General features: G+C 59.0%; 2 protein-coding genes across 12 annotated transcripts in view; both read left to right on the forward strand.

The window, feature by feature from the left end:
* NF2 (neurofibromin 2) overlaps positions 1 to 13957 on the forward strand; it is a 48433-nt gene extending 34476 nt beyond the window's left edge. For 4 of the 10 annotated variants that reach the window (XM_030500388.1, XM_030500397.1, XM_030500393.1 and 1 more), the window contains 4 exons: positions 749 to 879; positions 2755 to 2914; positions 4422 to 4489; positions 12946 to 13957. In XM_030500388.1, coding sequence (XP_030356248.1) covers positions 749 to 879; positions 2755 to 2914; positions 4422 to 4489; positions 12946 to 13003 — 417 coding nt within the window. In that variant the 3' untranslated portion in view covers positions 13004 to 13957. Of the gene's footprint in view, positions 1 to 748; positions 880 to 2754; positions 3037 to 4421; positions 4490 to 12945 lie in introns of those variants that run through there. The other 6 variants (XM_030500389.1, XM_030500391.2, XM_030500394.2 and 3 more) reach the window with 6 other exon arrangements.
* A 4836-nt stretch (positions 13958 to 18793) lies between these two features.
* Positions 18794 to 25250, forward strand: CABP7 (calcium binding protein 7). Of its 2 annotated transcripts, none has more exons than XM_030500403.1 (6): positions 18794 to 19158; positions 19272 to 19388; positions 22485 to 22628; positions 23613 to 23725; positions 24159 to 24312; positions 24398 to 25250. In XM_030500403.1, the coding sequence occupies exons 2-6, from the start codon at positions 19280 to 19282 to the stop codon at positions 24523 to 24525; spliced, it is 648 nt and encodes a 215-aa protein (XP_030356263.1). In that variant the 5' UTR covers positions 18794 to 19158; positions 19272 to 19279; the 3' UTR covers positions 24526 to 25250. The 2 variants fall into 2 exon arrangements, with proteins under 2 accessions (XP_030356263.1, XP_030356262.1); XM_030500402.1 differs by having other exon boundaries at positions 18953 to 19158; positions 24138 to 24312; positions 24398 to 25239.
* Positions 25251 to 25602: the final 352 nt, after the last annotated feature.

The following is a 25602-nucleotide window of genomic DNA, read 5'->3' on the forward strand; positions in this document are numbered from 1 at the left end:
GAGCTGTGGAGTGCAGGACTCTGCTGTCATACAGGATCTGGCATTGCCACTGTTCACAGCTTGTGCTTTTTAAATCTCTAACATTAAACAGCTGTCAGATGTCTCCCAGAAGGCAGCTTCTGACTGACTTTAAGTGGCACAGCAGTGATAAAACCTTGATTTTTACCAAGTTCTGTCAATAGATTTTGAAGACAGGAGGTGTCTCGTCTCCTCTTTACTACCACAAAGAGCGGGGTCCCAAAGGAGCAATAGCTCTGAATGGAAGAGCAAATTGGGAATGGAGCAGGGGGATCTTCAAGCTGATCCGGTGCTTGGGACACTGGGCTTGTTGCTGCTCTGCTTCTGCAGTGCTTGGTGTGCTCACCACCTCCTGAGTTAAAGTATCACCAGCAGAAGGGCAGCCTCATAGTCTGTTCTCCAGAAAGTTTGAGGTTGGTTCAGACAAGCGGGGTTGTGGGCTGTGTCACATCAGGAATCCCAGCCTGGTTTGGGTTGGAAGAGACCTTAAAGCTCATCCACATGTGCCCCTTCCCTTTCCCCATACAACTGATGAGATCCTTCCAGTTCAGCACTCTGCAAGGTAGAATGCACCCACCCCAAGAAGAGTGTGGTGTTACCTGTGTGAGTAGCAGCATTAGCAGGTAGCACCTTGTTCTACATGCTGCTCTGATTTTACCTCTGTTCCAGAACATTTGCTATAGGAACATTTGTGTGCCAAGAGGGATTAATTTGTACTCTTTCTCTTTAGCAGTCTATGAACTCAAGTACAACAGCACTGCCTACTGACCTGCCAAGCTTCAACCTCATCAGTGAGAGCCTGTCCTTTGACTTCAAGGATACTGACATGAAGAGGCTTTCAATGGAGATTGAGAAAGAGAAGTATGTGGCATGTGTCCAGCACTGGGATTTGTGCCTCGGTTGTAGTGGGAGGAATTGGGTGGGTGCTGAATGTAGTTTTTAAGTACCAGACAAGCACCAGTGTGAGGTGAAAAGGGGAGAGAAGCCTTTTGGATTCACATTTACCAGGTCATTAATAGCTCTTGTTGACCTGGTGTCACAGACCCGTCCCTACTGCCTGCTTAGAGGTGGGTTTAAGCATGGTGAGCCCGGCACCACTGATTCACAGAATCCCAGCCTGGTTTGTGTTGGAAGGGACCTTAAAGCTCCTCCAGCTCCAACCCCTGCCATGGGCAGGGACACCTTCCACTAGAGCAGGTTGCTCCAAGCCCCTGTGTCCAACCTGGCCTTGAACACTGCCAGGGATGGGGCTTCTCTGGATTTGCTCCAACAACTTCTTATTGGGGGCACCAGAGATTCCTCTCCATAAAATTATCCTGGCTCTTGTTTAGGCTTAAATTGTCCATCTTGGTAGAAAGAGTTAAGAGCAGCCTGGCTGCTGGTGCACTGAGCTATGGCAGGCTGGTGCTCCTGCATGTGCAGTGTGTCCAGAGAAAGGAAGGTGGCTGGAGTGTGTGCTGAGGTCCTGCTTTAACCCCTTTTTCCTGGAATCTGTGTCATGTTTCTATATAAAAAGTGCACACAAGCAAGTTTGGATTTGATTCCGAGCTTTGATCTTGTGTTTTCCTGAGGGTGTGAGTGTAGCCTTCAACATGACAGATCGAGCAGAAATCAAAGCAGATCCGATTTTAATCTCTGTAGTAATAACGTGCTTTGTGCATTGACTGGGTTGGAGATCAAAGCTGAAAGGGCTCTGCCATAGTGCTCCAGCCAGAACTTCCCAGGGCAGGAATGAAGCACTCCTGGATCCCAGAGGGATGGTTTATGTTGCCTCTGCTCAGTGCCCTCTCCTGTGTGTGGAATAAGAGCCCCCTGTGCTTGAGGCAGAGGTTAAAACTCTTCCTAAAGCCAGAAGGAGTAAGATAGAAGCTGAAAAGAGCAGGCTAATTCCTGGTTCTGTACCCAGGTTGCTAACTAGGTCATCCTGCTCTCCTCAGCAGGAAGAGCTTGGCTCTGCCAAATCTTGAAAGCAGCAGCATCTTGTGCTGTCTTCTCTGGGATTGTTCTTCCTCTGGTGCCGAGAGAAACCTCACTACAAATCTTGGCTCTCAGGGAGGGTTCTTGTTAGTCTGCTGGAGCTTTGCCCTGGCTCTCGGTGTTTCGTCGTGGGTACAAGGCTGGCATGGTGTGATTTTTCTCCAGTTGATGCTTCATCATGGAAGGCTGTTAGGGCCCAGTCCTGAGAACTGAGTTTGCTTTTTTCCTTCCTTTCTTTTTTTGGGAGACCTTTCTCTCTCCCAGGCATGCTGTGTGTCTGAGACATACCTGATATTTTGGGGGCAGTGCTTGCTCCCACACAATTTACAAGCTAAATCCTTCCAAAACATGGGAAGTCAGTACATCAGGGTCCTTCCTTACTGGCAGGATTCGTGCCTGTGAGTTTGTGAGCTGGCTTTGGGAGAGGGTGCAGTGGAGTAGAGCAGTGGAAAGAGCTAAAACCGCTGCCTTGTAGGCCGAGACGTGTAATGTCATGGTGCAGCTTCATGCAGGAATGGGGAGACTTACAAATACCATCCAGCAGCTCCAGCCTGCCTTTAGCCTTTTCTACAGTAATGTAACTTAGTTTTGTTCTTGGGTCAGCTCTCTGGGTCCCATTTTAATAACAAACACATCATTGCTCAGACTAGTTTCAGTTCCGCACATCAGGAATAACAGAGAGAAGGTTTTTCTGCTATCATTGTGTTATCCCTGTACCGTGTCAGCCTGGCCTAACAAAGGACTCTTTGTGTGTGCTAGGGTAGAGTACATGGAGAAGAGCAAACACCTCCAGGAGCAGCTGAACGAGCTGAAGACTGAAATTGAGGCACTGAAGCTAAAGGAGAGGGAGACAGCTCTGGATATATTGCACAACGAGAATGCCAGCCGAGGCAACAGCAAGCACAACACTATCAAAAAGGTATCAGAGGGCTCCAGTTTGTATCTCGCCTGAGGAAACCCTTTAAAACCAACCACAACAGAACCCTTCTGTCTGGTTTAGCTTTTGCACAAGTTGTTATAATAAAACTCTTTGATCTAGGCTTTCTTCCCCAGCTGCTTAGCTTTGAACCAGGGGGCAGAGAGTTTCACGTTCTGGCTGATGCTTGCCATGGCCAAACCTTGTCTCTTCAGTAAAGGGATGCAAAGGCCTTGAGATGTGAAGGTCTTGCTGACAGGGATGCTGTTAGAAGGGATCACCACCCTAGTGACCTCAGGAACAGGAAAAGCCCCATCTGCCTATTGCAACTCTTCTCTACAGGCATTGCAAGAAAGCAAACACTGAGCTTGTCTGGTGAATAATAAGGGCAAAAATACTCCTGGCTTCTGGGTGCTCAGTAGAAAAAGCCAAAAGCCTCGTCCTCTCTCTTAATCTGTTCTTGAGCAGCCTGTAGTGCAGCTTCAAGTACTAACAGCCAAGTCTTTCGCTAGTAGGGGGGGTGTGAGATGTCTGCTCCCAGTGCTGTGGACCCTGGAACTACCTGCCTCTAGAAATGCTGTTGGGATGAGTAACTTAGCCCACATTTAGGATGCTGGGTCTGCTAGCCCAGGGATCACACCTTGCGAGGGATCTGGGAAGCTGTATGGCATGGGATGCAGGCTGGGGTAACAACTCCAGGTCTGGAAACCAAATCCTTCCCTCTTTACTACTCCCAGCTGAGAGTTAGGTCTGAAAGGGTTTGGAAATACCAGTTCATGCCAACTTTCATGGCTGGAAGTTTATGATCACTGAATTGGGGCAGGAACATGGATTTCTCTCACTTCACTGTGCTAGCCCTGAGCTGTTTGGGTTCCTGTCCCACCAGAGCAGAGAATACAAAAACCTTCCCAGGCCCTTTTGTCATTGTAGAAGCTGAAGATGTTGCTGCTCCCAGTGGGTTTTGTCTCCGTGCTCAGAGTCCTCAGTTTAAATGGAAAATGGTAAATTTTCACTTCTGACAGAGACAAGTTCATAGCAAGCTGATGGTCCCATTTGTCTCACTTAAAGAAGGTGGCTGGGCCATCATTTCAGTGCCTGTCAGGGCTCATCACTCTAATTGGGACTGTGCAGTCACTCTTCATTCCTTTGAAGCTGGAGTCTTGTCCTGTCCTCTCCCTTCAGGAGGGATCTGAGGCTGCCCAGCTCCTGCTCCTTCACTGGAGGAGCAAAGGTTGGAAATAATAGTCTATTAGTGGAGCACATCAGAATACAATTACAGCCTGCTTTTGTTCCTGTCACCAGGAGGTCAGGAGGGCTTTTGTCTTGGTGGTTGTGATGGAAAGGAGGATGTGAGGCTGGAAATGGAATGGCAGTTTAGCAATACTTCAGTAATACCAGCCCTCTGCCCCACCTGGATGCTACTGATCACTTCAGTGTTCTGGGCAAGCTGGACACATTGCACAAATGACCTGGCTTTACTCCTATCACAGAGGATTCTTTCTTCTTGTTGTTCATTTTATTTTGCTGGTTTAGCCTCAAGCCCAGGGCAGAAGACCTATCTGCATTTGAGACTTCCAAGTAGGTTATTCCAAGGTACTCTGCGTGGGGTGCTGGGTCACTGCCTGTCATACTAACCCCTGCATGAGCTTGCCTGCGGTGCACGCTGCTCTGGCCAGCTGCCCTTGCTGCCACCCTACAGCCTCCTCATGCACCGCAGCGGGGTGCGGTGGTGCTGGTGGGACTGGGCTCGCTGTGCCTGTCCCCACAGGGAGCCCCAGCAGCACGGCACAGGCTTAAATCCCAGCATCCCAGCCTGGTTTGGGTTGAAAGCACCTTAAAGCTCCTCCAGCTCCAACCCCCTGCCACGGGCAGGGACACCTTCCACTAGAGCAGGTTGCTCCAAGCCCCTGTGTCCAACCTGGCCTTGAACACTGCCAGGGATGGGGCAGCCACAGCTTCTCTGGGCACCCTGTGCCAGCGCCTCAGCACCCTCACAGGGAAGAGCTTCTGCCTCAGAGCTCATCTCAGTCTCCTTCTGTCAGTTCAAAGCCATTCCCCTTGTCCTTTGAATAATTCACCATACCTGGGTTTGCTGTGCTGCTGGTGGCTGGGAATCCAGTGGAGGTGCAGGGTGGCCTTTGAAGATTTCTGTAATGAAGGAAACCAGGACTTTCCCCCTTGTTTGCTGCAGAGAGAAGTTCAGGGTTTAAAAACAAACCAACCCCAGCAACTCTTTGCTGCCAAAACTATCATAACAGGCTAAAAACACAGCCCTCCCTCTTGGGGTGGAGCAGCACGTGGTGTCAGTGTCTGCCTGCTTGAGAAGTATCCCAGGCACGTGGAGCGGGCTGCTGAGGACAGGCAGTGTCTGCAGGGCTGCAGTGGGGTGGTCCAGAGGGACTGTGCTGGAGGCTGCTGGTCACCATCATGCCTGGGGACATCCTGCCTGCCTGTGATGCCTCCTTCAGCACGCCGCTGGCTCTGTTAGATGTCTCCTATTTCCAGAGCACGCTTTCCTCTGAGGATTTGCCCTCAAGCCACAGGCAGAGCATCAATCCCTCCACTGGGAGGCTGAGTTTGGGAAAGCTGCTTTTTGTTTCTCTTTCCTTGACCGTGGTTCTTGCACACCCACAGGGTTTAGTGAGGTTTGAGTGGCAGTGCTAAGGGCTAACGGCAGAGGGGAATGGCTTTAACCTGCCCGAGGGGAGACTGAGATGAGCTCTGAGGCAGAAGCTCTTCCCTGTGAGGGTGCTGAGGCGCTGGCACAGGGTGCCCAGAGAAGCTGTGGCTGCCCCATCCCTGGCAGTGTTCAAGGCCAGGTTGGACACAGGGGCTTGGAGCAACCTGCTCTAGTGGAAGGTGTCCCTGCCCGTGGCAGGGGTTGGAGCTGGAGGAGCTTTAAGCTCCCTTCAACACAAATCATCCTGTGCTCTATGATTCCAGGGCTGTAAATCACTCAAGTTAGGAGTTTGTGCCCTCCAGCCGCTCCCTGGGCAGCTGCAGATGTTCCCAAGATGGGCCACTCTCCTTGTTAACCATTTCTTTGGAGAAGAGGCTAAAATGAGGGGTGACCCTGCAGGTCTGCACCACCTTGGGTGTCTCTCTAGGGCAGGCTGGCTGTAGTTGAAGCCCACTGCCCCATCCCAACTGGCTTGAGGAGCCCCGTGGCAGATGAAACTGGGGAAAAACCCCCTTGTGGCTGCAGCACAGGGAGGTGAGATGGAGCCTGGCAGTTTGTGAAGAGATCCATTCAGCAGCAGGGAGGCATTCAGTGCTGGGCAGAGCCCCCATGGTTAAACCAGGATGTCCCCTCTGGGGTTTGGTGCCTGCCTTTGAAGACACCTGCGAAGCTTCTGCTGCGTAATTACGTGGTTAACCTGCTAATCCTCTTTGTGAGCCCTGTGGGCACAGCAGAAGCACCTCGCTGGAGCCTCATCTCCCTTTCCTGTCGTGCTCTCCACTGTGGGCTGGCACTGCTGATCCAGCTCACTTGGCTTCAGGAGGGTTTGCCACTTAGGCTGTGGTAGGAGAGGAAAAACCCACTTCTTGCTCTCATCCTCCAGAGGCAGGAAGCTCCCAGGACAGGCTGCTGCTCCAAACCACAATCGGGTCGTTCATTCCACTTGCTTCTTGCACTGTCATGCTTATTTACTGTGATTTAAGCCCTTTGAAGTATGCAAATCTCCAGGCTGTTCCCAGGCAAGCAGCTTTGTCTTTGAGCAGCTCTCTGGTCCTTCCCCAGGCAGGCTTGGCTTTTCCCTGCCAGGCTCTCACGTGGCTCCTGGCTTTTCCTCAGGTGCAGTGATCTCCAGGGGCTGCAGCTCACTCCTTAGGGCCAGCACTGTGGTGCCTATGGGGGTCGTGGGACGTTGGTGAGCTGTTGCTGGTTCCTCTCCTGGTTGTGGTGCAATGTTGCCCTCAACTTGGGTAGTGCAGGATTTTTCCTGTTGTTCAGGTTTGGATAAGCTGCTTCAAACCTACTTTATCAGCAGTAGGCTCCTTGGGGCTTCCTCCATCATTTGGGCCATGAATAATCGTGTTCTACCCCATCCCCTTCAGGCTCAGGCAGTGAGCAGCTCCTGACTGCCAAGCACAGAGGGGCGAGTGAGGCAGAGCAATGTGGGCTTATCTGCAGGCTTATCCTCACTCCTTTCACCTTCAAGCTGTGCTCTGGGTTGTCCTCTACAGCAGTATAAGGACACTGGTGATTTAATGATGGGCACTGCCATCTGAGTCTCTACATGATGGAGATAGGAGGCTGCTGTGCCACCACCAAATGTCATGAGCCTGCTTCATCATCCGGACAGGCTGAAGGATTTCACACCGGGGCAGCTTCCCTCTGCCCGTGTTCCAGCTGTGCCTGGCTAGCATCTTGCTGGGGATCACTGAAACGTGGCCCTCAAGGACTTCATCAAGTCTTGTGGGGTTTCTTTGTCATCTCCTGGGGCTTCCCTCCTTCTCCTGTCCCCTTCTGGGACCTGCAGCCTCCCTTGCATGAAGTGGGTCTGCTTTGCTCCGGGGGTTTGCAAGGGAGATGGAGATGGTTATTGTGCCCCTGGAGCTTCATCCTGCATCAGGAGGGGACCAGCACAAGATGTATTGCTCTGGGAAAGGCAAAAGGAGGGAGCCTGGATGGTGCAGAGCAGGCTGAGCTGCACGCAGGGGCGTCCGTTCTTTCCTGGGGAGCTGTTGGAGGGAGGCCACGGAGCCTAATGGGGCTACAAGAAACCTGGAGAGGGGCTTTGGACAAGGGCCCGTAGGGCCAGGCTAAGGGGAATGGCTTTAACCTGCCCGAGGGGAGACTGAGATGAGCTCTGAGGCAGAAGCTCTTCCCTGTGAGGGTGCTGAGGCGCTGGCACAGGGTGCCCAGAGAAGCTGTGGCTGCCCCATCCCTGGCAGTGTTCAAGGCCAGGTTGGACACAGGGGCTTGGAGCAACCTGCTCTAGTGGAAGGTGTCCCTGCCCGTGGGAGGGGTTGGAGCTGGAGGAGCTTTAAGGTCCCTTCCTCCCAAACCAGGCTGGGATGCTTGGATTCTGTGAGGTGCTCTTAGTCTCGCGCAGCCCTGCACCACTGCCATGTGTCACTGCCTGCTCCACCCCAGCACAGGGGCAGGCTGCTGCAGAGCCCCGTGGGACCAGCCAGGCGCTTCCCAGGAGAGGCAGCACCGGTGTTTCCCCCCTTTCCCTTTGGGAACTGTGAGGGCTGAGAGAAACCCCGAGCCGGGGTGCTGGCTGCTCCCCCTGCCTGGCACGCAGCTGGGATGCGGGCGGGAGCTGGGACATCCCTGGGGCGCAGCGCTGCTCGAGACACCTCCGGGCACCCATTTCCCCACGTGTGGGAGGAGATGGATGCTCATCCCCTGTGGGTCTTGCCCTCACATCCCCATGTGTGCCAGGCCATGTCCCTGCCAGGTTCCTTTTCTCTCTGCCCTGGTTCTCCTCAGAGCTGGGAAGTGAAACTCCTTGGCAGCTAAACTGGGACACGGCAGCCTCCTTGCCTTGTTTACAAGGAGCGAAAGGAAAGTAGGGAACGTCAGGCCTATCAGCTATTTTTGTGGCAGCCTTTGAAAAGCGTTTCCTTCAGAGGGAGCGTCATCTTCTGTCTTTTAAAATGCACTCATCAAAGCACTGGGGGCCGGGGGAAAGTGGGGCTGGGGAGGGAACAACCGGCAGCGTGGGAGGGAGAGGGAGCTGGGGAGGGAGGAACAGGAAGGGTTTGGCTTCACAATGGAATGTGGGAAGTGAAAGGTCCACCTGGCTGCTGGGGCCTGAGGAGTGGGCAGGGATGGAGAAGGACGTTCAGGGGAGCAGGGAGGGGAATAAAGAGGATTTATGGAATGCAGCACCGGCTGGTGAGTTAGCAGGATTGTAGCTCTCCCTCCCAGCAGCAGCGAGATGGCCCCGCAGCGCATGGGATGAGGTGATACTGCTGGGGGTGGCGCGGGTCACCCGCTGCTCCAGCCTCTCTAGGCTGCAGGATAAGCAAGGAAACAGCAAGGAAATGAGGCGGTTTAAACCTCTCCCTGTTCCTTGGGAGGATGGGGAAGGGTGATGGGATCTGCAGCCCCCTTCTGCCCGTGCCCGGTCTGCAGCGCATGGGGAGGCACCGGCTCCGGCGGGCTCTCTGGGAGCCCCGGGCAGCAGCACTCGTGTGCTGCAGTTCTTGGGTTGCCTCCACACCCCGCCTGGCTTGGAGGGACTCGCTGGGTTGCTTGTGTTGGGTTGTTTTCCTTAAATCAAATGAGCCCAGCAGCCCGGGGTGAAACAGAGCTCAGAGGAACCCCAGTGCAGGAATGCAGCGAGGGGGACTCTTTGCTTCCTTGGATTTTGATTCATTGGAGCTCTGGCTGCTTAATTACGCTCTATCTCTCTCTCTAAATTTCCTTTGCTGCTGTGGTAGTGCATTGTGGAGCCACCCTCCCTCCTGCAGGAAGCAGATTATCATAATACTGCTTGTAAATCAATTTTTCCCCCCCCTCTCTGCACTGACAAGAATGTAACTCGCTCTTAATCACTCTCCTCGCCTGCAGAACGCTGTGGTACGGGTTTGTAGATGTGTTTCTCCTTGCCTGGCTGGGCAGAGGGTGCAGAGAGTTTGTGGAGGTGCTGGGTGCCACCTTAGGGCTGTCCCCCAGCGGAGGGGCTGGAGCAGGGCTGCGCTCTCCTCCTCGCTTCCGTGTCCCGGTGTGGAAAAGAAGAGGGAAAACCCAGTTGCTCCCTGGGTGTGGGAATGGGATTTCCTTGCAGAGCTCCTGCTCTTGCAGCCCAAGGGAGATGGGGGGCGAGCTGGGCTGCAGGGCTTCATGTGGGGGGATAAGTCTGGCTGCTGTGGGGCTCACTGCCCCAAGGAGCTTCCCTTGGCTCTGCCCATCTTCCTGCAGCACATCCAGCAGCGAGGGGATCCTGCCCCTCTGCTCTGGGGAGACCCCCCCCTGCAGTCCTGATCCAGCTCTGGAGTCCTCAGTATAGGAAAGGCATGGACCTGTTGGAGAGGGTCCAGAGGAGGGACACAGGCATGGTCAGAGGGATGGAGCACCTCTGCTGTGAGGAAAGGCTGAGAGAGCTGCGCTGGGGCAGCCTGGAGAAGAAGGCTCCTGAAGGGGAGACCTTAGAGCAGCTCCAGTGCCTAAAGGGGCTCCAGGAAACCTTGGGAGAGACTTTTTATCAGGGCCTGTTGCGATAGGTCGAGGGGTGATGGGTTTGAACTGAAAGAGAGAAGATTTGGGCTCGATGTGAGAAAGAAATTCTTTACAATGAGGGTGGCGAGGCACTGGCACAGGTTGCCCAGAGAGGTGGTGGATGCTCCACCCCTGGAGACGTTCCGGGCCAGGCTGGATGTGGTTCTGAGCAACCTGGTCTAGTTGAAGATGTCCCTGCTCGTTGCAGGGTTGGACTAGATGAGCTTTGCAGGTCCCTTCCAGCCCAAACTGTGCTGTGATTCTGTGATCCATCGGGTTGCCGTCAGTACCCCGCCACGGGCCGGTGGCAGAGCTCACCCAGCACAGCCCTGCTGCCCTGGCTCGAGGGAAGGGAGAACAGGGAAAAGAAAGGAAAAGGAAGGGGGCAGTTCTCCCCCCATCGGTGCTGGAGGCAGCCAAGAGCAGGCTGCATTTGCTCTCTGCTCATCCATGGCTGCGAGGTGAGAGAGCGGCCCCATTCCCCGTGCCGGAGCTGCTGCCGGCGGTGAGGACAGCGCAGCCTGAAGTTGGTGTCCCTCTGCCCAAGCCACCACCAAGGTCTCAGCAAGAACCCAGCTGCTGCTAAGGAGAAATATCCCAGCTGTGCCTGTACCCCACTTGTGTGGTGCTTTTCTAACACCCTCCAGGTTACTGGGGGTGCCGGAGGAGCAAGAGGCTCCTCTGGGGAGATAGATGGAAGCAGAACCAGCACTACACCAGTGGGGTGCACATGGTCCTCTTGGGAAGCTGCTCTCACACCTCTCTGCAGGACCCCATCTCATCAAGACCCGTCCCTGCTCCTGCTCCCTGCGTGCCTGTAGCTGGGCTGCTCCTCCTGTGCCTCGGTTTCCCTGGAGAGGTTAGAAGAGCCACATCCAGGAGCCTCTGAAAGCCCTGAGTGAAGGCTCCTGGTGATGGAGCAGGGCTGCATCTCCTCCATCTCCATGTGCCTGTGTCACCTCTGTGTGCTCCCCCAGCACTGCCCCTCAAAAGCAGTGCTCTGAGGTACCCCAGGGCCACGAAAGCACGGGGGGGATTAACTGGGAGCTGCGTGTAGCTAAAGGCAGGAGCAGGCTCAGAATAGTCAGATCTCCCTTCTGAGCCCGAGGGAAACATCTCCCCTCTCTGCCTCATCAGTGGCTCCTTTCTGTTCCCTTTTGGAGCCCTGGGGTTGCTGGGGGGCTCCTGGGGGGCATCTCCCCTTGCTGTGCTTCAATGGAGCACCGCTGCGGGCTGGAGAGGTGCGAAGCTTTGGTTCAGCAGCCAGCCTGCAGGAGAGGTGGCTCCATGGGGGGGCATTAGGAAGCTGGAGGTAAATGTTCCTTCTTGGGGGTGTCTGGCTTCTCAGGGGGAACGGGAAGCCGGGGCTCAGGGGAGAGGCAAAGAGCTGCCCATAGCACCCAGAGCGTGTCCCAGCTCATCCTGCTCCGGAGGGGATGCTGAGGAGGAGGAACAGAGGCAGCCCGGCGCAGGAGGTGCTGCCAGCACAGGGTATTAAACCCCTGCAGGCATTGCCTCTGCAATAGGGATTTTTGCCGAGTGGCATTAGAGCTGTGCAGGAATTACTGAGGGAAGGCCGAGGGGGAAGCAGGGAAGGGGGGGGGGAAGCTCTTGGCAGCTCCACTGCGGGGTTTAACTCACAGTAACGTGATCCGAGGATTCCTGTTTCAGCAGAAGCAGCGTTCCCAGCGGAAGCTTTGGCTGCTTCATCCCGCTCCAGGGAAGCCGGGGCACTGAGCAAACTCCTGAGGCGGTGATGCAGCGGCTGGCTGGAAGGTGGCACCTCTCCACCGTGCTGCTTCCTCGCCGTGAGGATGCTTTTCCTCTCTCGTGGTGCCTCTGTGGGTGATTATTTCTTGGAGAGCCTCACTGGCGCTGTGGAGAGCTGCTCTGGGCTGGGTTTCCAGGTCCTGCAGAGCCTTGGCTCCAAGGACACTGTCATTCCTGCAAGCCAGGGCTGTCCGGCTCCATCCCCCTGCGGGATGGAGGGGAGGTCCCGGGGCAGGGGGAAGGTGTCAGCCTGACGTGGTGCTGAGCTGGGTTGTGGTCACCAGGCACTTGGGTGACCCCAGTGATGGTGGTGGCTTGGGTTGGGCGTGAGCATGGGACAGATGATGGGCCCTAACTGGGGATGGCTGGTCCAGAGGCTTGGGGGAAGCTGTGGGTCTGGAGACAAGCGTGGTTCTCCCTTTGCTGATGGAGGTTGTTTCCCGCAGAATCCCAGCCTGGTTTGGGTTAAAGGGACCTTAAAGCTCCTCCAGCTCCAACCCCTGCCACGGGCAGGGACACCTTCCACTAGAGCAGGTTGCTCCAAGCCCCTGTGTCCAACCTGGCCTTGAACACTGCCAGGGATGGGGCAGCCACAGCTTCTCTGGGCACCCTGTGCCAGCACCTCAGCACCCTCACAGGGAAGAGCTTCTGCCTCAGAGCTCATCTCAATCTCTCCTCGGGCAGGTTAAAGCCATTCCCCTTGGCCTCCAGCTTTGCAAGACCCCAGCGTGTTCACTCACCATCAGGGCGAGGAAGGGAAGGGCTGTGCTGGACCCCAGGGGCACAATCCCATGGCCAGGACTCATTGCTCCGGGCTCCCGTGTATCCCACAGCCTGGAAGCTGCAGCCACACTGTGTTAACTGAGTCTGTAGCCCCTCAGGAGGTGGGGGGAAGGTGTCATTGTCCCCTGTGCTTTTCCTTTGGGCTGTGCTTGAGGCTGCTGGTGGCTCGGCATTCCCGCTTCCGCCTTCCCTGGTGTTTCCAAGGGCAGGGATGAGGGGATAAGGGCAGCAGCTCCCTCCATGTGCAGCCCGGCGCGGGGGGGCTCAGCCCCGCTGCCCTTCACCACCCTCTGCTCTCTTGCAGCTCACCCTACAGAGCACCAAGTCCCGTGTGGCCTTCTTCGAGGAGCTGTAGGGAGTGACCCGCTGCTCCGCACCGCTGCTGCCACCAGCAATTCCCTTGGGATCGTGTGCCCGGCCGGGTCTGGGAGCCGGGCAGCACCCCCAGTGCACGCCGATGGACACGGGGCCCGCTGCCCGCGGACTGTGTGATGGTCTCTGCCTTAGCATCCATCCATCCATCCATCCCCCTCTTTCTCCCTTTCTTTCCAGCTTTTTCCTTACTTTTCCAGTGTAGTCCTTTGGCTTGGCCCCCCTGCCCCGGCTTTCTCCCGGTGCTGGGGCTGGCGCTATGGTCGTGCCCCTGCCATCATGCCGATGGGGATCCCATCCCTCCGGCTGCCTTCTCCCAGTGCCTGGAGCTCCATTAGGAACCCAGAGCATGTCCAAGTGGAGTGCTGTAAATCAGGGCTGGTGGAGGCGGAGCAGGACCGCGGTCCATGGGGATGCTGCTTCCCTGGGGAGCGGAGGCAGGAGACAGGGAGGAAGGTCTCCTCCTCCTCCTCTGTGCTGCAAGGGATGAGGAGCAGGAGAACAGCCAGTGCCAACCACATGGAACCTCCTTTGTCCTGCCTGCTCCTGCCTGCCCTCACACGGGTGCCTTTGCCCACGGCTCTGCCCTCCCGGCAGCAGCAGAATGGGGATGCTCCGACCTTTCCTTCATGGCTCTATCCCAAACCCTGCCCTCCCCTCGGGGCGAAACCTCCCTTCCAGCTGTGAGTTACCCTGGTGCTGCCCCAGGACCCCCAATTCCTCGCTCCCACAACCACTCCTGACCTCCGGCTGCACCAGGATCGGCCGGAGGGAACTCTCCTTATTTAAAACCACACTGCCCGGGATGGAATTCCCGCTCGTGGCTGCGATCCGGATGGCTGTGGCCTGGTACCGGCTGCATTCCCATTGCCCTGGACTCGTCCTCGGAAGGAATAATGGTTTTCTCCTGGTTTTAATAAAGATCCAAAGCACTAAGAGAGGGAGCCGGGATGTCTCTGGTCTTTCTTTCTTTGGGAAAAGCCTCCCGGAGCCCTTCACTGCCCCAGTTAACAGCAGGGGGAGGATTCCTTGGGAAGCGCGGCCCTGGGATCCCTCTGGCAGCTCCCTGTGGGATGACTTCCTGCTCCCATCACTCCGGGGTCCTGCTCTCCCTGATCCCTCAGGGCTCCTCCATCCCTGCTTGTCCTTTTCCTCGCCAGGATTTGGGGGCTGAGCTCTGTGTTTGCCAATCCTGGAGCTGCTTTCAGCCTGCCTGGAATATGGAATACATCCACGTTGTCCTCTGGGTTTGAATGAGTTATGGATAAAACCCCTTTGGGACCCTACTGAAGCCCCATCCGTGCCAAACACCCTGAGAACAGGCATGACCTGGCCTTGGGGGGCTGCTCCCGGCCCCCCAGCCCCGCTCAGTGGGCTCAGTGATGGTTGATCCCCTCAGCAGCAGCAGATCAATGGGGATGGAGAGCTTGCACCAGGGAAGCTTTTGCATTGAGTGTGTGTGCCCAAGGGCAGGGCATTTCCATAGGGAAACTGTGCTTGTGCAAGGGGAGGGCACCCGCACAAGGACCGCTTTTGCACGAGGACGTGTGTGCACAAGGGAAGAGCATCTGCACGTGGGGCGCATGTGCCCGGGGGGTGTTTGCAGGGGGAGGTGGAGCAGGGCAGTGCACCCGTGCACCCAGCCGTGGCGGGGTGCGGGGGGTGCCCTGGCACACAGGGCGGGTGCTTGGAGCCTCCCAGAGAAGGAATTGGCTGCATGGTCACACTCAAGGAGTTGTGGTCAATGGCTCAAGGCCCAAGTGGAGACAAGTGACGAGCGGTGTCCCCCGGGGGTCGGTGTTGGGCTGTTCAGCATCTTTGTCAGGGACATGGACAGTGGGATCGAGCACCCTCAGCACTGAGGGCAAGGACTGAGAGGAGGCCCCGGAGCTGCTGCGAGGGCTGGAGCAGCTCTGCTCTGGAGCCAGGCTGAGAGAGCTGGGCTGGGGCAGCCTGGAGAAGAGAAGGCTCCTGAAGGGGAGACCTTAGAGCAGCTCCAGTGCCTAAAGGGGCTCCAGGAAACCTGAAGGGGGGCTTTGGACAAGGGTCTGTAGGGACAGGCCAAGGGGAATGGCTTTAACCTGCCAGAGGGGAGACTGAGATGAGCTCTGAGGCAGAAGCTGTTCCCTGTGAGGGTGCTGAGGCGCTGGCACAGGGTGCCCAGAGAAGCTGTGGCTGCCCCATCCACCTGGGGGGATGCCAAGAACAGGCTCACTTCCATTCACCCCAGTGTTCACAAAGAACCATCTCTCCCAGGCAGAGGTCTCCCCTCCTCCCATGGAGGGGCCGGTTTCCCCTTTGGGACCCCAAACGAAACGGAACTCTCGAATCCTTCCCCTTCTCCCTTCCCTCCCCTCCTGCACCAGCCACCCGGAGCTTCCCCACGGGTGTGATTTGCTCCAAAACGCATCATCCCAGCACAGGAATGGCCACGGCTGCACCGGATCCCGGCTCCTGGCACCCCTGGCGGGATCTGGCACCGGGATAACCTCTCTGCTAGGTCCATCCGTCTTCCTCCATCAAGGTTCATTTAAGAGATGTCTCACTAAATGCCCGGTGACAGCAGCAGCTCTGGGGATGGATGCTCCGGTGCCTCCGAGGGCTCCGTGCCAGCGGGTGGCTTTGGGATGACACAAGGGCCACCCCGGGGCGCTCCTGTCCCCTCCCCGTGCTCAGCGAGAGCGGTGCCACGTCCTGGAGGACACTGTGGTGCTGCCCCTCAGCCCAGCGCCCGCACGCTGCCCTGCGGTGGGTTATCCATGGGGCTGTCCTCAGGGATTTGAGGGCACCCAGCACCTTCCCATCTATGCCGGGTTTCCCCATCCCTGGGAGCTTTCACATCCTTGTCAGCGATCTCCATCCCATCTCTATGCCATCCCCAACCCTATTGTGTCTCTGCCCCCATCCCACCCCATTCCATCCTATCTCATCCCATCCTATCTCATCCCATCCCCATCCTCATTCCCATCCTCATCCTCATCCCCTCTAGTTCCTGATGGAATTGAAGATGTTGATGTTGGGATGTGAACCCAGAGCAAATGATCTTGAGAGCAAGATCCTCACAAATGAGACACAAAATGCTGGGCCTGGATTGTGCTTCTCCCTCCTCATTAGTGGGATCCATTAATTCCAGTGTCACGACGAGAATTGGGAATGTGCTGCCATCACGGGAGAGGCAGCAGTGACTTCCCCCGAGTGAAATAAAGGGAGAATTGTGAGAGGAGCAGCTAATAGAAAACCAGGAATCCTGGAGAGGAACACTGGACACATCCCAGAGGCTGCAAACCTGTAAAGCACCTGCAGAGCCTGGGATTTTAAACCGAAATCCCTGGGATGTGGGGACGCCGCTGCCTCCACCCATCATCCAGGTGTGAGGAAACCAATCCCGACCTTCTCCCCCCAAACAAGTGAGGGAACAAGCAAAGGGGCTGCGGTGGTGGGTTGTGCCAAGGGAAGGTCCCAGCCTTCATCCCGCGAGGAAGGCAGGGGTGCGGCCAAGCGGGATGGGGGGTCTGGCTTGGCTCAGTTAAACACAGCGAACGCTCCGCAATGATCCCATGTGCACAGAGACCCCGATCGCTGCTCCAAGGGCAATTAAGCCCTTGTTTAATTCCCATTTCCCCCCCCGCGCCGGCGCCTGCTCCCGCCTCCATCCTCTGGGATGAAGCAGCCGGAGCCGGGATGGAGCCTCCCCCCTCCGCGGGGAAGGATGCTCCGACAGGTCCCGGTGGCTGCGGAGCAGAGCGAGCTCCTGAGGGATTCGTGGGGAAAAGCCCGGGAATGCGCGGTGTTATTCCTGCCGGTATTTGCGTGGTGAGAAATTAATGAGTTTCCACCCCGGGGCCTCCGGTGGGCAAAGGCAGAATTAATTGGGAGGGCAACTTCGTTAACACCGAGGAGCAGCCTGAGCCGCTAAGAAAAAAGGAGGAGACTTTCAATGAGGCTGCTTCGCCTCATCCCTGGCTTCTTTCTCCCCTAAAATCCCTTCATGTTACCAGCACCCTCCCGCTCCGTGCTGGGAGCTCAGCCGCAGTATTAGACACCGGAGACTTCCCTTGGGGCACGGGTGGATGTGCCCCAAACACCATCCCGAGCCCCGGGGGAGGATAAAGCTGGACCAAGCCTCCCCCGAGCCGCGCCATCGCCCCCGAGCGGTGCCATCCCGGGAGGAAGCATCCCTGGAGCCCGCAGCATCGGGGGTTGGATCAGCCCTGGAATCCCGGCGCGGGAGCGCGGCCGCGGCGCCTTTCCGCTGCCTCAAGGGGCCCCCGCTGGTTAATCCCAACGGGCAGGGAAGGGCGGTGGGTTTTGGGGAGCTCTGGACTTGAGTCGTGGCAGATGCTCCCGCCGGAGGTGGGAGATTCCCGCAGGGAATGTTGGAGCCGCCCGCAAGTCCCGACAGCGCTGAGTTGGATGAGGGAAGGGCTGCGGGGCCGGGGCGGCTGCGGGGTGCTGAGGCGGGGGGTTCACTGGTGGGGTTGGAGTGGTAGGAAAACCCCATTTCACAGTTCTGGGGTTCCTGTGGCAGTCCCGCTACGAGAAGCACATCTGGAGCCTGTCCAGCTGTGCCTCAGTTTCCTCACTGCTCTTGAGCATCCCTGGTGTTGGATGAGCACCGGAGAGGTTCCAAACATTCCCCTTTTCTCTTTCCCACCCCATTACGGCTCAGGGGACATCGTCCCTCTTGTCTCAGCCCCTTCTGTCCAACCGCAGCCCCTCCAAAGGCAGTTTCCATCAGGGAATGGGGGCTTTGACTGCCAGAGAGATGCCACCTTGGCATGGGGGACATGGTCACAGCCATGTCGCATCGGGCCAGGGCCTTTGGAGCTACCCAGGGCAGACAGGCCAGGCCAGGCGGACAGAGGGACTTGGGAGGAGGGAGCTCCCGGATCCTGGCAGCATCCCTGGCTGGGTACCGGGACGCAGACGGGGGACACGGGGAGATGGGTGCCATGGGGAGGTGGCACGGGGGGGGAACACCCTGGTGTGAGCTGGGGTTAACCAGTGACAAAGTGAGAAATGGGGTGAAAAATGTGATCAAGGCTTCGGAGAAGTGGGGGGTGGAATGTGAGTATGGATGGGGACGGGGGGGGCTTCGCTCCAGGCCTGGCTTCGTGCCTCTTCCCAGCTCGTTTTTGCCCTGGTGCAGGAGCAGGGGGTCCGGCCGCAGTGTCCCTGTCACCCCACACACCCGGGGGACCTTGGGGTGATAGAAGCCTTGAGCACGGGGTGCCACGTGTGGGGACTTTGGGGTGACGATGGCCAAGTGCCGCATGTGGGGACCTCGGGGTGCTGGGGGGCAACATATGGGCACCTTGGGGTGACAACTGCCCGATGCCATGTGCGGGGACCCCGGGGTGCCGCAGGGACCCACCACCCCTGTCTCTGTCCCCCGCCAGTCCCCCGAGCACTCTCCCGAGCACCACTGGGGCAGGATCAGACCCGGGACACCCGCTTTGCCCCCCCGGGGGGGGGGGAGGTGCCACCCCCGCCCCTTTCCCCCCCCCCAGCCCCATTTGCCGGGCGGGACCGTTCAAAACCCGCCCGGCCCCGCCGCTTCTCCCCGGATTCCGCCGCCGCTTCCCCGGTGCCGCGGCAGAGGATGCTCCGGCTGCCGGTGCTGGCGGCGGGGGGGCAGCGTGTGCGTGGCGGCGGGGGCTGAGCCGCGGCGGGAGCCCGGCCCCGGCCCTGCCGGGACACTTGGCGGGGAGGAAGAAGAGGAGGAGGAGGAGGGAGGAGGAAGGAGAAGAGGCCGCCCTCGGCCGCGGCCCCGCCATGCCGGGGCCCGCCGGGGAGCGTGGCCCGGCGGCAGCGGCCCCCCGGGGGCTGTGAGCGGGGCCCGGGGCTGGCGGGGCGGGGGGGTACCGGAGCGGCATGGCCAGAGCCGTCCCCCCCGCCGCCGCCGCCGCCGCCACCGGGATTTAACCGGTGCCTGGATGCTCTCGCCTCCCGCTTCCACTTCGGGCGGGATGTGCACCGGGCCGCCGCCAGCCTGCTCCGGCGTGGGGTCCCCCCGCGCCCTCACACCCCGGTGAGGGTCTGCGCTGACAGCCCCGTCCCGACACCGGCCCCGGAGGACGGGGAGCACCCGCTCGCCCTGGCCCCCCCCGGCCGGTGGGTGCCGGGCGAGAGGCAGCGGGGACCGGTAACTTGTTCTTAACGTTCCGCGGCACCGGCTTGGGGGGGACCCCCCCGCCCCCCTCCCCCCCCCACCGCCCCCCGAGGAGATTTGGGTTTAAACTTTGGCTTTTTGGGTAGCCCCGAAGATGCCGTTCCACCCGGTGACGGCGGCTTTGATGTACCGGGGGATCTACACCGTCCCCAACATCCTCGCCGAGCAGCGCCCCGTGGAGATCCCCGAGGACGAGCTGGAGGGTGAGCGGGGCCGGAGGGGAGCCGGGGGGACCCCACGATGGTGCGGGGCGTTGGGGTGCGCGGCCCCCTCTGCGCCGTGGGGAGGTTGGAGGCGAGCGGGATGCGGATGGATGGATGGATGGATGGATGGATGGATGGATGGATGGATGGATAGATGGATGGATGGGAGGAGGAGGAGGGGAGGAAGGGAAGCGTGGGGCAGCGGGAGAGGGTGACGGGGCTGCGGGGGTCCCGGTGCCGCCGTTGTGACAATATGACACAGCAGGGACCGGCGGTGGCGGCGCGGGGCCGGACCCCCCCGGCGGGCCGGGGCCACCCTCCCGCTGTCATAATATGACAGTGGCTGGCGGCGCGGGGGGGCTGTCACCGTGTCACCCGTGTCACCCCCTCCCCGGGTCACGGCAGCCCCACGCAGTCCCGCTGCCCCCGAGCTCTGCCCACCCGTGAGATGAGCGGGGCCGGGCTCAGCCAGAATTGGTTTTTTCCAGCCCAAAAGTTTGCCGGGGCGGCGGGACGGGCGCTACCGGTACCCCCAGGCTCGGAGTGGGGGGCCTGGGGGGAGTCCCTGGGAGCCCCGTTCTGGCGGGTGCGGGGGGAAAGGGGCTGCAGCACCTCCGGACCCAGAGGGGAAACTGAGGCACGGGGTGACCGTGCCTCTGCGGGGGGGGGCTGGAGCATCCCCTGAGCATCCCCGTGGGGAAACTGAGGCACGGAGCCCCGAGGGGAGAGTGTGAGGGGCTCTGGGCCCAAAGCCCGGCCGGGTGTGCAAGAGCATGTGTGTGTGTGCACAGCTCTGCAGGCTCTGTGTATGTGTGCACTGACGTGTCCCCTGGTCACAGCCCCGCTGCAGGGTGTCTGTGTGTCTGTCTGTGTGTGTGAGTGTGTGCACATGTACAGCCCCGCTGCAGGGTGTCTGTGTGTCTGTCTGTGTGAGTATACACACGGGCAGCATCACTGCAGCGTGTGTGTGTGCACAAGTACAACATCACTGCAAGGGGTGTGCGTGTGTGCATGCACTGCAAGGGTTCTGTGTGTGTGCACATGGGCGAGCATCGCTGCAGCGTGTGTGTGTGCACAAGTACAGCACCACTGCAGGGTGCTTGTGTGTGTGCCCATGTGTGTGCACCCACAAGTACAGCATCGCTGCCAGGGGGGTGTGCGGTGTGTGTGCATGCACAAGTACTGCACTGCAAGGCGGTTGTGTGTGTGTGCGTGCAAGTACAACGTCACTGCAATGGGGTTGTGTGTCCATGTGTGCACACACAGGTACAGCATCGCTACAAGGTGTGTGTGTGCACAGCCTCCCTGCAGTGCATGCGTGTGTGTGTGTATGTGCACACCCACCACACACACTTACATGTGCAGGGGGGTGTTGTGTGCTGCACCCAGCCTCCTGCAGCACCACCGGGTGCTGGCGGGCCGTGGGGTGCTCCCAGCACCCCGGTTGCATCCATGTGCCCAGGGGATCAATGGCAGCGGCGGGAGCCCCAAGGTGACCCCGAGGTGCCCGTGCCACTGCCCATGGTCCCCCATCACCTCCTCTGGCTTTAGGGGATGTTTGTGACACGCAGGGGCTGAGAACATGCAGGGTGCAAACTGGATCTGGGGGGGGGACACCCCGGTTTGGCCACTGCCAGGACATGTCCTTGCCTTTCCTCAGCACCCCAAGCCGGGTGATGGGGAACCACCTTTGGGAAGGATGATCACCCTTGAAGGATGTATTTCGGGGGTGCCTGGACACCTCACAGGTGCAGGGCTCCTGTGAGCACGGGGGAAACCAGAAGCATCCCCTGCTCAGAAACGGATGCTGGCCCTGGGGAAGCTCAGCCATCGGGCTGGCAGGCCAAAACCCCCCCAAAGTCCCCCAAAACCCCTCGGAAGTTGTCACCGATGGGCAGGGACATCCCCAAGGATCCCCCAAGGATCGGTGGCACAGCCCCATGTGGGTTTTCTCCCCCAGACCAAAGTTCTCAGCCCTGTTTCTCCTCCAGCACGAAGCCCTCAGCAGTCGGCAGGGACCGGCACGTTCGTGCTGCCCGGAGCCAGCAGCTTTGCTGCCTGGTGAAGGAACAAGGCACCAACATCCCGGCCCGGCTTCCCGGTGTCCCCAGTGCAAATCCCGCCTTTCCCACCAGCCGGGTTCCAGCTCCATGTATCAGGGGGCATCAAAAAGCCAGAAACTGCCCCAAGAAGGAGCAAAGCCCCGAGTGCAGCAGGAGGCGGGATGGAGCTGATGGGCATCGCGGGGCTTTCGCCGTGCCTCAGTTTCCCCACTGCCCTCGGAGCCCGGGCACCCCACAGGGACCTTCCTCCACATCCCAGGGGCTCATTTTGAGCCAGAAATCCCAAATCCTCTCACTTTCTCCCCTCCATCCCATCTTCCATTCAGCACAGGCTCAATCCCAAAGACCTGGTTGGTGTTTTCCTGGCTGAAGCGCAGCACAGCTCCAGCACCCACCACCTAACCTGGGATGGGCGCAAAGTGCCGCAGGGAAGGCATGGGTGCCGCACACCCAGCGCCCGGGCACAGGGATGCTCCAGGCTGGGTCCTGCAGCAGTGTTGGGGGGGTACCCCCAGTTCAGGCATGTCCAAGGAAGGTGGTTTTGGGGCAGGATGCCGGGATTTTGGCTGAGGAGGGCTGGGTGGTGGCAAGGGCAGGGTGGGTGCGTGCTGGAGCAAAGATTTTGGGGGTCCCTTGGTGTCCCCCTGGGGAGGTCAGACCCTTCTTGGGGAGGTTTCTGGGGCTGCAATGTATGTGTACGTGTGTGTGTATGTGTACGTGTGTATGTGTGTGTGTGTGTGTGCACAGACACCCGCACTGCCTTGCACACCCCTCCTGGTACCAACCCCCAGACCCCAGCACATCCATCACCCACTGACACCCCATCACACCCCAGAGTGTTGCCGGGGGGGGGCTCTGGTCCCTGCAGGGGTTGCAGCCCCTCCAGCTGTGCCTCAGTTTCCTCTTTGTAAGGGGAACTCCACTATGGCTGGAGGGATGGATGGGTGATTTGGGGCCACCAGCGCTGCCCATGGGGTGTTTGTGGTGCTTGGGCCTGGGGGGCAGCCGGGCTCATTCCCTGCTCCCCCCACAGAGATCCGTGAAGCCTTCAAGGTGTTTGACCGGGATGGCAACGGCTTCATCTCCAAGCAGGAGCTGGGCACGGCCATGCGCTCCCTGGGCTACATGCCCAACGAGGTGGAGCTGGAAGTCATCATCCAGCGCCTCGACATGGATGGTAGGACCCCGGGATGGGGACAGGGATGGGGACAGGGATGGGACCCCCCAATCCCCTTTGGTGAAACACCCCATTTGCCCCGCTTCCACCTCACCGGCTGGCAGCGGCTGGACCAGACGATGTGGGATGCAGGACCTGATTCATCCGTTGTCATCACCACTGCAGCTTTGCTTAGGATTTAACCATCCTGGAGAGGGAACAGCACCTCTCCCAGCTCCACAAACCTGCTGGGACTGGGCTCCTGGGGCTGGATCCTGCACCCTGGGCTGAATCCTTCAGCTTAGGTTGGATCCTGCACCTCGGGTTGGATCCTGCGCCCTGGCCATGCCCTCACCATGAGCTGACCGTGTTCCTCCGGCACTTGCTGCCACCATCGGCCTCTCCGCGTCGCTCCCGGCTCATTGAGACCTTAAAGAGCGCGTTAATTTATTGGTTTCCTCTCCCCCCCCCTTTAAAAGCCTTTCCGGCAGCGCTGCCAAGCTGCTGCTCCCGTCATTACTCATCGTTAGTGCTGCTCTGACAGCCCCGACACCAGCATCCTCCGCAGCGCAGGATACGGCACCCGGCCCCGACCACCCCGCCGGGGTCACGGCCACCACGGGGGTCCCCACTGGCACTGGGGTCCCAGATGACATTGGGGTCCCTGGTTTGTTTTGGGGGTCCTCAGCCAGCATTGCGGGTCTCCAGGTATAGCACTGGGTTCACTCCATGGCATTAGGGTCCTGGCTTGCACTGGGGACCCCAAGTCACTGTTGAGCATCATGGCCAGTGTTGGGGGATCCCTAATCTTGCTGAAGGTCCCCAGCTGGTGTTGGGGTTCCCAACTGGTTTTGGGGGTTCCTGACCAGCCATGGTATCGGGTCCCCAGCCAGTTTGGATGCACAGGAGCATCTGAGCACCCCCGAGTCCAAGCAGGGGTCCCCCTGGGTTCATCCCATGTGTCCCCATGCCCGGGCAGGGGTGATGCTGCCCCGCGTCCTGCAGGTGACGGGCAAGTGGACTTCGAGGAGTTCGTGACGCTGTTGGGGCCCAAGTTGTCCACGTCCGGCATCCCGGAGAAGTTCCACGGCACCGACTTCGACACCGTGTTCTGGAAGGTAGGAACCCCCCAATGGGAGCAACGGGGGGGCTCAGGGTCAGGGTTGGGGTTGGGGTTGGAGTTGGGATCAAGGCTGGAATTGGGCTTAAAAGGGTGAAGGTTTGGATCTGGGTTAGGGTCAGGGTTAGACTTGGTGTAAGGGTTTGGATCAGGGTTAGGTTTAGGATCACGGTTGGATCAGGGTTGGGGTTGGAGTAAGTGTTAAGCTCAGGCTCGGGCTCTACATTAGGGTCAGGGTAAGCTTTTAGGGTCAGGGTCTACCGGCCTGAAGCTTTCCTGTCCATGCCATACATGGGGCTGCGGATGCTGCAAGCACCCCCATGCCATGAATGGGGGGATCCATCCAAAGCGCAGCACCCAAGGGTGCCGGGGACTCTGTGGCACCGCTGTACCCCTGCGCATGGGGTCAGCCCCCCACCCGCTCCCCGCAGTGCGACATGCAGAAGCTGACGGTGGACGAGCTGAAGCGGCTCCTGTACGAGACCTTCTGCGAGCACCTCTCCATGAAGGACATCGAGAACATCATCATGACGGAGGAGGAGAGCCACATGGGCACGGCCGAGGAGTGCCCCGTCGATGTGGAGAGTGAGTGCCCGTGGTGCCAAACACCCCCCCTTGGCCCCGGCTGCCCGGGGGGGTGTTGGGGTAACCCCCTGCTGTCCCCCCGCAGCCTGCTCCAGCCAGCAGATCCGCCAGACCTGTGTGCGCAAGAGCCTCATCTGCGCCTTCGCCATCGCCTTCATCATCAGCGTGATGCTCATCGCCGCCAACCAGGTGCTGCGCAGCGGCATGAAGTAACGGGAGCCTCACCTATGGAACTCAATCCCTATGGAATCAGACATGCAAAGCCCCCTCCGCCCTGGGATGGGGGCAAGCCCGAGGGGGGAAGCCCCGCGCCGGGTGCCCGGGGCTGTGATCGCATGGCTGTCTGCAGAACATGGAACCTTGGATACAGACACAAACCCACACACACACAAACCCCAACCAAGCATGTACCGTGCATGGAGCCCTGTGTGCTGCCCCCTCCCCGGGCGGAGGATCCCGTCGGATGCACCAATACTATCGTCTATAGCTCTATATTTATGATAAAAACCAAAATCATCCCCTAAGCAATACACGCGCCTCAGATGGTCCCTAGGGATGGGAGCGTTTGCATGGACTTTGGCTGCCAAGGGCTGGAATTCCCACCCCATCCCCTGTCCCGGCCCGGTGCCGTGCCTCAGTTTCCCCACCCGCCAGACTGGGGGGACTCCGGTGACCTCCTGCTTGATGCACTTTAGGCCGAATTCCCTCGGGAAGAGCCAGAGCGACCCAGAGGCGGGGGAGCCCGCAATGGCCGGGGTCACCCACCCTGCACCCCCAAGGCCCCCCAGCCTGTATGTAGCACCCCCTGGGCACCGGACTGGATGGGATCTGGGGCGGCTCCTCATTTCTGGGGTTGTTTTGGGGGGGGTTTTGTTTTCTTCTTTTTCTTTCTTCCTGGTTGGTTGTTTCGGATCTGAAATAAACGTGGGATTTCTGAAGCGCTCTGGGCTGCTGGGGCTCCTGGCGATGCGATGGGGCAGGGTGATGGGTGCCGGCATGGGGAGGGCACCCATGGGTGCTGCTGGGCTGGGAGGTGGGCAATGGGGGGATCTGGGGTCCTCCAGCAGCCCCAAACCTGAGGCTCCTTCCTGGCCATTCCCATGTCCACCATCCCTGTCCAGATGTGGGTCCTGCTGTGGGCCCTGACTGTGCTGTGGGTCACTGCGAGCTCCGAGTGGATTTATTCCCCTCTCCTCATCTCTGTGCCCTGATATTCCATGTTGGCATTTGAGGAATGGTTTAAGACCATTCACCTTACAAAGAGCCTCGATGGGGAGAAGCTTCCCAAAA

This window comes from Strigops habroptila, chromosome 11 (assembly GCF_004027225.2).
Source record: "Strigops habroptila isolate Jane chromosome 11, bStrHab1.2.pri, whole genome shotgun sequence".
NCBI lineage: Eukaryota > Metazoa > Chordata > Aves > Psittaciformes > Psittacidae > Strigops > Strigops habroptila.

Bases quoted from the DNA above. Each gene is read 5' to 3' on its own strand.
- CABP7 (XM_030500402.1), top strand. From the start codon at position 19,280: ATGCCGTTCCACCCGGTGACGGCGGCTTTGATGTACCGGGGGATCTAC. The intron at 22,629-23,612 runs GTAGGACCCCGG...CGCGTCCTGCAG, and splicing joins CCAGCGCCTCGACATGGATG to GTGACGGGCAAGTGGACTTC. The intron at 23,726-24,137 runs GTAGGAACCCCC...GCATGGGGTCAG, and splicing joins TCGACACCGTGTTCTGGAAG to CCCCCCACCCGCTCCCCGCA.